This window comes from Harpegnathos saltator, unplaced genomic scaffold (genome assembly GCF_003227715.2).
Source record: "Harpegnathos saltator strain DR-91 unplaced genomic scaffold, Hsal_v8.6 scaffold53, whole genome shotgun sequence".
Taxonomy (NCBI): domain Eukaryota; kingdom Metazoa; phylum Arthropoda; class Insecta; order Hymenoptera; family Formicidae; genus Harpegnathos; species Harpegnathos saltator.
The window spans coordinates 622,405-635,374 of NW_020230349.1; the positions used below are offsets into that span (position 1 = coordinate 622,405).

Below are 12,970 nucleotides of genomic sequence, written 5' to 3' on the forward strand. Positions count from 1 at the left end.
AGTGACGCGAAGTGAACATAGGGGAGACTTAAAATTTCACAACATGCTTTTATTTCGTTATCTTGTCTGCGACGCGAACAGTATCTTAATGCAATAATACTAATCCTAAATTACGTTTTATGGACTCGCATCGTCCTTTAAGAAAAGCGAGGAAATTCACGAATAATAATCATCGCGCGTGGGGTAAACTTTCCTCTTCTTTTCTTCTTTTCTTCTTTTCTCATGTTATTTACTCATTCGTTTGTCCGCATCTCTCGCAGGAGGACGCGACATATCTTTCGCATCACGAGAACGTCAAGGAGACAAAAACAAAAAAGAAGGATGAAATGAAAAGAAATCGCGGAAGACCACCGGGAACACGAGAATCAGGTCGCGTCCGACTCGCTTTTGAACAGCGAGTCGCATAGAAATTACAGTCAATGAAGAAAAAACGAGCAAAAGATACTAAGGACAAAATAATTGTGTTTACACCTGTATGACGCAATTAGTAAGAACTATGTTAAATGTAACCCTAAATTAATATAATCTTTCATATGCATTACGTGTGTGTGTGTGTGTGTGTGTTTGTGTGTGTATGTGTGTGTGTATGTACACACACACACACACTGACGTTTAACATTCGATCCGTCTCTATGGCACGTGTACATTTCACGCTTGTGTGCGTGTATATGTGTGTATTATATCTGTACGTGTATCGTGTATTGCGAGAGCGCGTGCGTGAACCGAACTTATCGAATATCAGGTTCTTAATCGGTCTGACGACGTACATGCTACTTTTGCGATATTGCGTTGAGTTATTGTCTACCCGCTTACGGATATACTTATCGACGCGGAGAGTGAAACTTCTCCCCCCGTGGTGTGGCGCTAACAGGTTCGCGTCAGCACCCGATGAACTTACTTTTCTCGCTCTTAGCATTTGTACCAAGTGGCGAGACGCGAGATCGTTTACCGAGCGCATCGAGCTCGAGAACTTAACATCCAGGAACAAAGAAGAGAAAAATAAGTGGACACTTCAGTAAGTACGTCTTTTTCTCCCGTCGATAAATAGCGATTCAGCGCGTCAAACTCCGACCAATTTCGAGAGCATCGTGAAAAGAAGCAAAGCAGGAGCGTAATAGCGAGAGAGAGAGAGAGAGAGAGAGAGAGAGAGAGAGAGAGAGAGAGAGAGAGAAAATTATAACGTTTTTAGGTTGTTAGGTAAGTTCGAATCGATCGGAGAAGTAACATTAGCGATTTTTGTCGTCCGTAATGATTGCCGGTTAATTGTTACACACTAAACTATACGCCAAGGACGCCGACGTCCGCGAGTCGGAACGCCTCGACATGAAGGCACCCTTAATTCTAGGTCATCATCGGGGGAGTTTTACAGCGACACTGACATTCGGACGACCTTTCATCGGGAACTTTGAAATTCTCTGCGCACGCTCTCTCGCGCGTGTATACATGTATATATGTTTGTATAAATGTTTGTATACGTGGTTCGATATACAATGTAAATCGAAAATAACGTGCGCTCTCTTTCAAACGGAGAGAGGAAGAGAGAGAGAGAGAGAGAGAGGGAGAGGGAGAGAGAGAGAGAGAGAGGGAGGGAGAGAGAAAGAAAACGAGGTCGAGGTTTTAAGAAACCTCGATCACTTACATGACAGTGTGGCCGTTCGGCTCATAAAAGAGAAAAAAAAAAAAAAAAAAAAAGCCGTTGCTCATGCTTGATTCGCACGTGTTTTCCTCCGATTGGGAATCGTGCGATAATCCAAACGATTTTGACCATCCCTCATTGCTTCGCGTCACATCGAGGTGCGAAAATAAAATAAAACAGGGCAAAATATACGAATGAAAACGTAAAGACCGGAAGACAAGACTCTAAGCACAAACCGCGGGAGGAAAATCAATCGATATCACACCGGGATCGCGTCGCGATATCACTTTAGTCGTCCTTGCTCGTATTTTATCGAAGAAGTTCCTGCTTCTTTGTCCTTGTCGCCGAGCGAAAACGATGCGCGCACGCACGTCAATGGACTGGTTACCAATATACACAAAGTTGATTTCGATAATAACGGGTCCACACGAGTATCACCTGGATGCTCACGAAATTAATCGAATATTCTAAGTCAAGTTACAACAACAATAATTCAGTTTAAGTAGATAAAGACTAACAAGAGGGAAAACTTGACGTTAACAGCTAACACAATATAGCAAAGGGAGAAATATATATTATACAATTAAAAATCGAAAACCATTTCGTGAGAACCGCGACTAATTAGCAATCCTAATAACAAGCTAATATGGAGGATATTACTTCCATATTTGTTTCAATATTCAAGATTTCATTACAGGTGGAACCCAGCCACCTCAGATATCTGCTTTATCCAGATAATAACCATAACATCCTAAATCGCGTCACAGCCTATTAGAGAACGTGGACATTGCAATGCGCGTGATTTTCGCGCTTGTGCTCGTGCATGTAAAAGGACGACGGGCGACAAACTCGGCGCGCTTCATACTTGAGTCGACCGATCGTCAGAAAAAACGGCGAAGGGCATAGTAGAGGAAACGGCTGTCTCTCTCTCTCTCTCTCTCTCTCTCTCTCTCTCTCTCTCTCTCTCTCTCTCTCTCTCTCTCTCTCTCTCTCTCTCTCTCTCTCTCTCTCTCTCTCTCCCCTCTCTCTCTCTCTCCATCTTTCTCCTCACGAATAAGACATATCTATCAAGGTAAATCGTGTTTCGTTCTTTTTTTTTGTTTTAAGCAACGACGCGAGTCGGATCAAGTTAGATAAGTCTAAAATTAGGAGGCGCGAGAGAAAATTAAAATCTCACACGCAGTTGATTGCATCGTGTCGCGGTGACGTTGACGTCATGATGATGATCCACATTTTTGTTTTCTCACGCATGCATTCTCTTCTCTTTCGACTATCTTTTTCTCGTTAATAGTACGTATACAACTACCGTCCCTATTATTGTATAACAAGATCATCCTTAGGATTGTGCGACACTACCTTGTCGTATTAAAATAGATTTCAATCGCACTTTGTACATCGTCAACAACTTTGTCCATGAACACAGCTTCACACATACACACTAACGTCACCACGCCGGCCGACACACGTTTCACTAACGGCGGATTATCTCGATTCAATGCTACAATTCTATCAATGTGCAACGGATCCTACACTTGCACACAGCCGAAAGGATTCTTTTCCGGAGCGAATTCTCACACGGTACGCTTCTCGTCTCTCTCGCATTCTTCCACACACACGCACGTGTTCTCGCATCATTTCCTCTCTACTATCTTTCACACAGACAAACCAAAGTACGTCACGTCGTTATCTTACACAATTTCGTTCGCTAACGGAGCAATCAGCAAAAAATTTAACTATTTAGTAACTAGTAAAATAAGTCTTTGGTGTTTGTACCTCTCTCTCTCTCTCTCTCTCTCTCTCTCTCTCTCTCTCTCTATGACGCGTGTCATTCCCCCTCTTACCCCACGCCCAAACTTTTTGTGCTCGTTGCATATAGATACATGTACACATGATGCTAAATTCATCATTCGATTTTGTAACTTCGTATACAAACGGACAATCGCCATCTCCTCTCAGCCCACCCCATCGAGGAGCGTGATTTGTGTGAAAATGCCATCAGCCTAGTGTGCGTGTGCGTGTTTGTGTATACGCATACGTGTATATGTATATATATTTATCTCACATTTGTATAATTTTGATTAGAGTCACGCGCTACAGTCTGTAGGCGACAGTAAATGCGAATCGCCCGACGATGGGGAAAATAGAATACGGTTTCCTTTTCTTTTTTTATAGATGAGCGATTCGGATGCGAGTTTCGCCGCCTGACCAATATCGTGATCCAACCGATATTAAACACGACGCGCGTAAAAACTACCGGGATGAAGATAATACAAAGGTGAAAATTAGCGAGGGCGACCCTACGAGGTTTCGCGCTTCGTCGCGCAAGTTGAGCAACGGGTCAATGATAGAGCGGGGCGGTTCAAGCGGAAAGTCAAATGAATGATCCAGACGAAAAAGTCCAGATGAAAAAGAACGTTGCGAGGATGAGATGTGTGGCGACGTCCGAGAGAAATTTACAAAAGGAAGAAGACGACGTCAAGTGTCCCGAGCGGAGACACGGTCTAATGATCGAGAATTTAAACGTCGTCGGACGAAAAAATGGCAACAAGAGGAAAAGAAGAATGAAACGAAATTACGAAGCATCACGAGCGATGAATATACGATCATGTCTCGCTGTAAGTGAGATGGAGAAAAGATTAAACATTATAATATGTTTGCGTGCGTTACACTACCCTGTCCATTGTACTGTTGGGAAGATTCCTCTTTCTTTTTTTTTTCTTTTCGGGACGCGCGATTAATTTACAAAGCGAACTGAACTCTCTCACAAAGGAAAGAGGATGCACAAACAACGCGCATCTTTCTGTCCTTTTCTTTTTCTTCTTTTTCGATGTTTTAACTCTACGATGACACCTACCTATATATATATATATATATATATATTATATATATATATATATATAGACGTTATAAAGATATTACAAATATATCTCGTATATATCTTCGATATATAACATATTTATATATCGAAATAAAAATTAACATTGAAGAGAAGGAAACTATCGTGAGTAGGAACGCTGTTTCTAGAAACGACATTATATTTTTAACGCAAGTGTATATTTAATAACTCGATGTAGCGGAGATAGATCTTCGGATATCTCTCTCTCTCTCTCTCTCTCTCTCTCTCTCTCTCTCTCTCTCTCTCTCTCTCTCTCTCTCTCTCTCTCTCTCTATCTATCTACTCGGTTAACTAACGGTCATATCATCGTTTTCTCCCCCCTCCTAATACAAAGAACGAATCTATATACTTTTGTACTTTTATGCGGTTGCGTGATACCTTTTTTTCTTTCTTTCTTATTTTCTATTATTTTTTTTTCATGTATTTTCTTCCTCGTCCTAATTTTCTTCTTAATAGCGTGCTTATATAGCTGTCAGACTTGTTTCTCTTATAAGGCAAAAGGTTTCGCGCGATGCTCGGCTAGCAACTTTGGCACTCGTTGGTTTCGGTTGATAACTCGACGACACAGATTTCCTTCGCGCGTCTATCATACGCGCGACTTTTTCTCTTCTGTAATAATTGCGCGCGCACACACACACACACACACATACGTGTGTGTCATTTGGTATCTGAATGTCAGACTATGGTCGGTCAAAAGGGAAAGTCTTCTTCTTTCTTTTTTTTTTTCTTTTAATTTAGATCCCCCTGTTGCGCGTTCTATATCTGTTTTCTCCCGTGATTTATGTACAAGAAGTCGGCGCGGCGCGGTACAGCGCGCGACGGATCATCCTGATTCTCGACACGGCCGTTGGTGTCCATGGAAGGATGCTATGCCGATTATCGTCGATAACAGACGGATTCAAGGAGGACGCGTTTGAAGGGTGTTGCGTTACGCGCGCGCGTTACGTGATCGATCGACTGACTACAGTCCTCCATCGTTAACGCTCTAGAAATAGCGTTCCGTGTACTCCACGAGACCAGCTTTGAGCATTTTCACGAACACCATCGAAATGCGTGTTCAAATTTATCACACGTTTCCGATACGTCATGACGTCATTACGCCGTGCGCGTACGCGGCTCCGCGTTTTAATGTACAAAATGCCTGAATATATACGTATATACGCGTGTGTGTGTGTGTGTGCGTGTACGTATGTGTACGTGTGTGTGTGTGTGTGCGTGTATATATTCAAAGGTTCACGTAGGAAGCAGATTCTTGTGTCATTCGGGCGGGCGTGTCATTGTTTCGTCAAAAAAAATCTTATCATTTAGCAATATGTGTGTGTGTGTGTGTGTGTGTGTATGTGTATACATGTGTGTATCGGTCATCTCATAAATAATTGTGCGCACAGTGAATGGCACTAGTTTTACGGAAAAAATGAAATTGAAAAATTAGTCCCAAGATAGCGAAATATTGCGAATTCGATAATGATGGATATATCTTGGGCGAAGACGAAATATTTTGTGATTTTTGTGGAAATTTAAAGTTATAGAGGTGCGCAATCATTTGTCCATTCGTTTCACGAAAGAAAAGACTTTTTTTATGGATAGTTTATGGGATAATCGATGCATACATATATATGTATGTGTGTATACACTCACTCATTCACTCACTCACTCACGCGCGCGCGCGCGCACACACGCGCACACACACACACACACACACACACACACACCACCACACCACACACACACACACACACACGCACACACACACACACGTCTACATTCGGTAAATATGCTTAAAATTCTAACCAACGCCGTCGCGGATCTCGGTGATGCCGTGAACAAGCTCGGAAGAAGCATCGTCACACACGAGGGCGCTGCTTTTTCGCTTGATTTAATTGTACGTCTTCTTTTTTTTTGTTTGTAACGGTCGTTACGAGAGGTGAGGAGAGAAGCCGCGAAACGGCGAGCATGGCACAGTTTCGTCACACCCGTGTTATTCCTTTTGCATCTCACCGCCCTCCCCTCTGCCGCTCGTGCATCACACACACATTTTTTTTCAACCACCTTATTATAAATTCGCGGCATCTATAAACGTAAAACAACTCTTACAATCTCTCGAGATGAGAATCGATAAAAACAGATATGTCACTTTCGTATGTCGCGACAAGATCCGATGAGCTCTCGTCCTCTGAGAGCTACCATATCCTATATATGGTAAAGGTAAAGGTATTTTTTTTAGTCTGGGCCATCTTATTAAACGTCGATTCTCGAACAATTAAAGCGGCCCAGTTATCGATGTATCTGATGTAACCTTTTTTGTGTTTATCGTTAGCTCCTGTGTCTCCTCCGTTTCGTCGTGTATAGTTGGGTTCTCGATTTCGAGTCGCGAGGACAGCGATTTCATCGTGTCGGTTAGGAAAGAGAAAAAAAAAGAAACAAGATTGAAAAATATAGCGAGAGATTTAATCATTAATAATATATATATTTTAAGAACACGAATGGTTTGTCAAGTGCATGCTCGACGGGAACCATTCGTATCAATAATAAGAGGAACGTTGTCATTGTGGCCAATAATTTACATAAATTCATTTGCAATACGAACACTTTGAATACTTTACCTCTGGCACGTTTTGAAACGCACACAACTTTCGATAAGAGAGTAACCCCCCTGTACGAATTATTAGAAAACAAACTTTCTTATTGAATATTGTGTGCGTGTCAAAATGTGAGCAGAGGAAAAGAAATGTATCGTATTGCAAATGAGAGTGCATCGGCGACAATTACGAACGTTCAGAATGTCGGAAGGGCGATTATTTTTCATTTTCGCCCTCAACTCTATCGTTGTTTTCTATCGTCGTCGTCATCGTCGTCGTCGTCGTCGTCGTCGTCGTTGATGTCGTCGTCGACGATAGCTCATTCTCGCATCTATTTCTCACGTTTAGGTTAGAGCCATACTTGAGGGCTGTATATACTAGCAGATATATCCCTCGCATTTCCCTGTTACCACGTGCATGCTGGTTGGTCAGCCGAAGAATGTCTTGTTCTTCGGTCGTGGTATCTTCCGGCAGGGCGACCCGAGTTTCTTCCGCCTCGAATATCGCGATCGGTTCTTCGGACATCGGGGTCGGTTCTTCAGGTATTGGGGTCGTCGGGACTTGGGGCATCGGGATCGGGACTTGGGCCGTTGGGGTCGGATCTTCGGGCATCGCGACGTCTGGTATGTCGGCGTCCAGCGTCATGGCGTCATTCGGTACCGCGACATCCGACACTGCGACGTTTGGTACCGTGATGTGGACGTCTGGCATTACTCGAGATGAGTGCTCCCTCGGAGCGCTCCAGTACGCACCACTGGTAACAGTCTCGTTCCTGCACACAAGATGAAGTCACATCTTAACTATAATGCTTAAAGAGAATCCGACGTCTCTAACGAAGAAACGAAGGAACGAAGAGAACGAAGTCCGAGAACACGTAACACCCAAAAGCCGCGCGCTCTCGAGGCTCATATTGGTGATCATCTTCGGTAATCGTTTGAAGGCCGTCATTGAAAAAAAACGAAAGAAAAAAAAAGAAGAAAATGAAAAAAAAATATATAATTTCTATGTTTTTTTTCGATGGGCCCTCGGTATGGAATAGAAGTCCTATACAAGTGCTTGCTCGCCTTCGGCGTCATCGTGACGCGTCGTATATTTCACAGCGAGCGCGACGCACGCTATCGCCGCAGGTGTCGTTGTGCGTTTGCGATGAATATTTTCATCAATGTTGCCAGAAGTGAGAGAGTTTATGTAATTTGGAGATGATACGATACATCGGCGGTACATACAGCCAATGGGTCCGAACGGTCTCTCACGCTCTCCTTTCCTACCGGAATAGGATAGGATTCGTGGTCGGAAATTCGTTCGCGCGATGCTCTGCGCGCATGGCCACACGCGCGACGAACAAACAGTGCGGAATTTTGAACATTTTTCATCATCGATCGATCGATCGATCAATCGATCGACCGATGTGTCGAAGATTGTTAGAGAGCGTATTCGCTGTGCAAGTGGAGAGGGGGGAATTATGAGAATTTTGCTTCTTCATGACACCACCAGTTTTCAGACTTATATAGAGCTTCTACACTGTACTCTTAACGTGGATACAGCAATGGACCTATATACGTGAAAAAGCTTCAACAATGTTAAAGTTTCTCCATGTGTATAGGTCTGTCGAAAGGACACTTGCTTAAAGTTTTGTTGATGCGAAATCGCGTCTCCGTCAAAGTGGATGTCTCGTGTGGTTTTACTGTCTGCATAACGGCACACGATAACATTCGGCCACTGTGCTGTGGGACGATCCTCCTCACTGTGAGAGCTAGTGCTTTCATAGTCGTTTGGGCTGTCCTCCTCGCTTCTGTAAATTTATTATACACAATATCACATTTCATTCCCGCGATACAATGCACCGCCCCGCCGTATATCCAGCTCGTAAACATATATCAACACGTTGACTGCGCCATGGCGGTCATCGGTGACCAGCACCGGTGATGATCACGACGAGGTCATCTCATTATTTCAAGGATAAAACATCACTAGCTGCATTTAGCGAGAAATAAATATGTGGCCAATAGGGAGCCAATAAATCCAGCCAACGAGTGTGTGTGTGTATGTGTGTGTGTGTGTGTGTGTGTGTGTGTGTGTGTGTGTGTGTGTGTGTGTGTGTGTATCCGGGAATTTGCTTCGCATTTTCCCCGTAATTTTGATCATGCGAACTACAATCGAGCTTGATACACGAGATTGATGACGAAATCAACGTGACAGTCAATACGTTAACAAGTGGATATATTGGAAGAAAAATGTTTGATTTATTCATGATTATATTTTTGGACGCTGTGCGGCTGTATAGAGCAATTTTTTAACGCTACTGCTAGTGCTAGTGGTAATAACTTTATATACATATTGTCGTCACTACATCTCGTTACGATTAAAAGGTACAATCAACGCTAAAAATGGCGGTTGTAGTGGCATTAATAATTTTTTTTTTCCTTCAAAGGTATACATAACGGTGACAACGCGAAACAGATAATTGTCCGCCAAACTGATCTCTTGTGAAAAATTTCAAAAATCACTTCTCAACAATTATTCTTAACCACTTGCATTGGTATTCAATTTGCAAACTTGTAGAACACATGTGTACTTTGAGTTCAAGCTCGGAAAGAATGAGAGTACATATTATAATCTTTTTTTTAAGGGTTAGATTTTGTTGTATAGAATTATTGTATAGAAATAAAAGAATTTGCCATCAACAACTCCAACATTCTAACTTGCGAAGGCGCAATGTCCTATAGCCTAACGCGCCATTCCAGCGCAAAGGATTTACAAAAACAATACCGCCTCCTAGTTTTCCCATGGGCTAGCTGGAGATTATAACAAAACCAATGGACTCACAGTGACCAGCCAGTGATCGAGATTCGATCAGCCAATGCTGCTGAGCCTGCACTGACCGAATGGACTGCCTACCAAAATGCAGAGTGTCTGGATTTCGATGTTTGAGCGCGAAGGACAGAAATTGTCAGACAGAATCGAAAAATTCTCTCTGCTACATTGCACATTATCGCAATAATTATAAAGGTGTCAGTGAAAAAGAATCAATGCACACAACATGAAACGGAGTAAACTCTTAAGACAAAGTCTCACAACGTTCGGTTGTGACACGCCTCCATTGTGCTCGCCACCACCACCATTATTGTGCACCGCCCTCGGATGAGCTCGGATCGTTTCAAAAGTTTGCCTCATCCTATCACGCGCGTAGTGATTGGCCAATTTTTCTTGATCAAAGTCTCTATAATTACCACGATGATGTGCGAAAGTGCTGGAGAATATTATATATTTTTCGATTCGTTTCAACAACTATCTGCACCTGCACACCAGAGCGCCTCATACTCTCAAGTCCAGACACTCTGTATATAAAACGATTACGCGTTAAAAAACAAAGGCGGTGGCAATCGCCTCCTAATCCTTCCATCTGTAGACGGTACCGCATATGGATATTATATGATACTGCACGGCAGTTGTCCAATACTTGGACTGATTGTAAAACTCCAAATGGACACCAATCGGCGCATTAGGATGCGCACGTAGGACGTAGGTCTGTCCCTTTCTCTCTATTTTCTGGTTAGCGCGGCTACTAGTTCCGAACACATTCCATATTTCCGTTTTCATCAATTTTTTATATTATAAATTTTGTACTAATCTTCGTCTTCTCAATCTGGCGGATAAATGTAATTTATTTCTCAGAAGCGACTTTTTTCGCTACATGAGTGAAAATCTGCTAAAGCGGTATCAGCGGAACAGTCTTTCCTGCAGATCGGTGCTCTACGATCGACAGTTTTCAGATTACTCATCTAATGTAATAATGTCTAATGTTGTTGTCGCCTCGTGTAGTTTTTTTTCCCTTAATCTGGACAGTTTGAGCAATTTTTGTCTAAATTTTCCACAAGTTTCTCGAGTGATCATAAGAAACAAGACACCTACCGATATATCAGACTGCCCGCCTCCTCGTAATCATGATCGACGCGCCGATTCTGCGTATTGCTCTCGTAAGACGCGGTGTTTCGGCCATGCCTTGTGTTGGCCTGCTGTTGCTGTCCAATTGTCGCCTTCTTGCGACGAGATATAGTATATTGAAAAGGATCCTCGCCATCTTTCAGCAGCATATCTGGCAGGATCCGGCGTCGAGCGTTAATAAACCAATTGCAAACCTGCAAACCAAGATCGTGAAACGCTGTTACGAATACAGTTGGCTGTCTCGATGATATTGAGGTAACCAGAAAACAGAAATTCTTCGTCGCGGCGCTATCTTGATCAACAAGCGTCAATCAAAAGCGAGGAAGTACATGCTTGGCAATACATACTTGGCAAGGATTTCTAACATGTGCTCTCTCTCTCTCTCTCTCTCTCTCTCTCTCTCTCTCGCCTTCGACGATCGAAAGCTTACCTGCAGCATAGTCAAGCCGGCCTTCTCACAAAGCGTGAGCTTTTCCTCCTCACTCGGGTAAGCATTGAATCTGTGTTCGTAGAGCCACTGCTTTAAGATCTTCACCGAGTGCTTCGGAAGGTTGCCACGACGTTTACGCGTGACGCCGCTCGCGGTATTTGCGGCCTGACTGCTGCTGCTGCTATGTGGCGCATCCTGCAAATCATGCAAGGCGGAGGGCACCTCGGGGGAGCTCATCTCCGATCTACTTGTGTCTTCGCTGACACTTTCCAAAGGCATATCTAGAAACAGAGAGAACAGAGGACAGAGGTTAAACGTTGAGAATTAGAAGATCTGTCTATCCGTCGAATCCATGTTGAAATTTAAATGCATGCAGAGACACAGATGCATGTGCCAGGACTGTGTGTGTTGAGTGCGTGTCCGTGTCATCACGGCGAAGACACGGGGAATACGTAAACGGTCAAAGAGGACGCAAAGTGTAGATCTTGGATGGGGGAATGTCATTGAATGAATTCGCCCAACACGAGTCCACAAGCTCGCGATGGATGATGGCGCTTTAGCCATCCGATTCAAAATCGCAGGCATGATGACATCAAAGGATTCTCGCCTAGCCTCGCGCGCGCGCGCGTGTCTCTCATCAGCCTGAGATTGAGATGAAAATTCTCGACGAATCCACGAAATGTGCTGCATCCACTTGTCTGTTTTTCGACGTCGATTGGTCAAGTTGCGCATTCTTCTTCAAGCTTCAACAGCCAACCTGACCCAGGTGCTCTCGCGCGCACCTCGATGACAGCGAATTATCATTATCGAGAACGTGTGTAATTAAGCGTGGGATTAAAGAAGCCGGGTTTCACGCGTGCACGCACTTGTGTCCCGAAATTGCCTGCACCTGGTGCTTGCTAACTCGCAGCTACGGCGCGCGCTTTCTCACCTTGCCCGTCCCTCGCGCTCGCGCGCGCACGCACGTGGCATCGCCCGGGAATCGAGAGATGAGACGAGGAGGAAGGAGGTCGAACGACGACCGTGATCGGACAAACGACGCGCCGACGAGAGAGAGCAGAGGTTGTTTGAGCAGCTAAACAAACAGAAGAACGACGTCGTCGCCGCGCCGCGCCGCGCCGCGTCGTGCTCGGTGCTGCTCCCGATATCGGTTTGCCGTATTTCCGTGCGCGTGAGAGATCGCGCACCGCGCGCGCGATTTTTCCCGAGTGACGCGACGCGGCGAAATTCTCGGCGGTGAGATGCCAATCAGCGCGCATCTCGACGTATCTCGTATCTCGTAGATCGAAGATGCGGCTAGATCGAAGATGTGTTAACGATCGCGGATGGATATTTCTTCGATCTCTGTATCATGGCCTGCTGTTCCGTCTGTCCCGGGCGTCCCCTAGTTTTACTTCTGTCGAAATCGACAGAATAGTTTGAGACACGCGGGAGAATTTGTGCGCGCGCGCTTTTTCTCAAGCACAACGCGCGCCGCCGATTCG

General features: G+C 44.2%; 1 protein-coding gene across 2 annotated transcripts in view; it reads right to left on the reverse strand.

The window, feature by feature from the left end:
- Positions 1-6,434: 6,434 nt before the first annotated feature.
- LOC105191133 (iroquois-class homeodomain protein IRX-3) overlaps positions 6,435-12,970 on the reverse strand; it is a 33,807-nt gene continuing 27,271 nt past the window's right edge. For both annotated transcript variants that reach the window (XM_011154319.3, XM_011154317.3), the window contains exons 2-5: positions 11,487-11,767; positions 11,024-11,250; positions 8,736-8,903; positions 6,435-7,883 (exon numbers count right to left, since the gene is read on the reverse strand). In XM_011154319.3, coding sequence (XP_011152621.1) covers positions 7,328-7,883; positions 8,736-8,903; positions 11,024-11,250; positions 11,487-11,765 — 1,230 coding nt within the window. In that variant the 5' untranslated portion in view covers positions 11,766-11,767 and the 3' untranslated portion in view covers positions 6,435-7,327. The remainder of the gene's footprint in view (positions 7,884-8,735; positions 8,904-11,023; positions 11,251-11,486; positions 11,768-12,970) is intronic.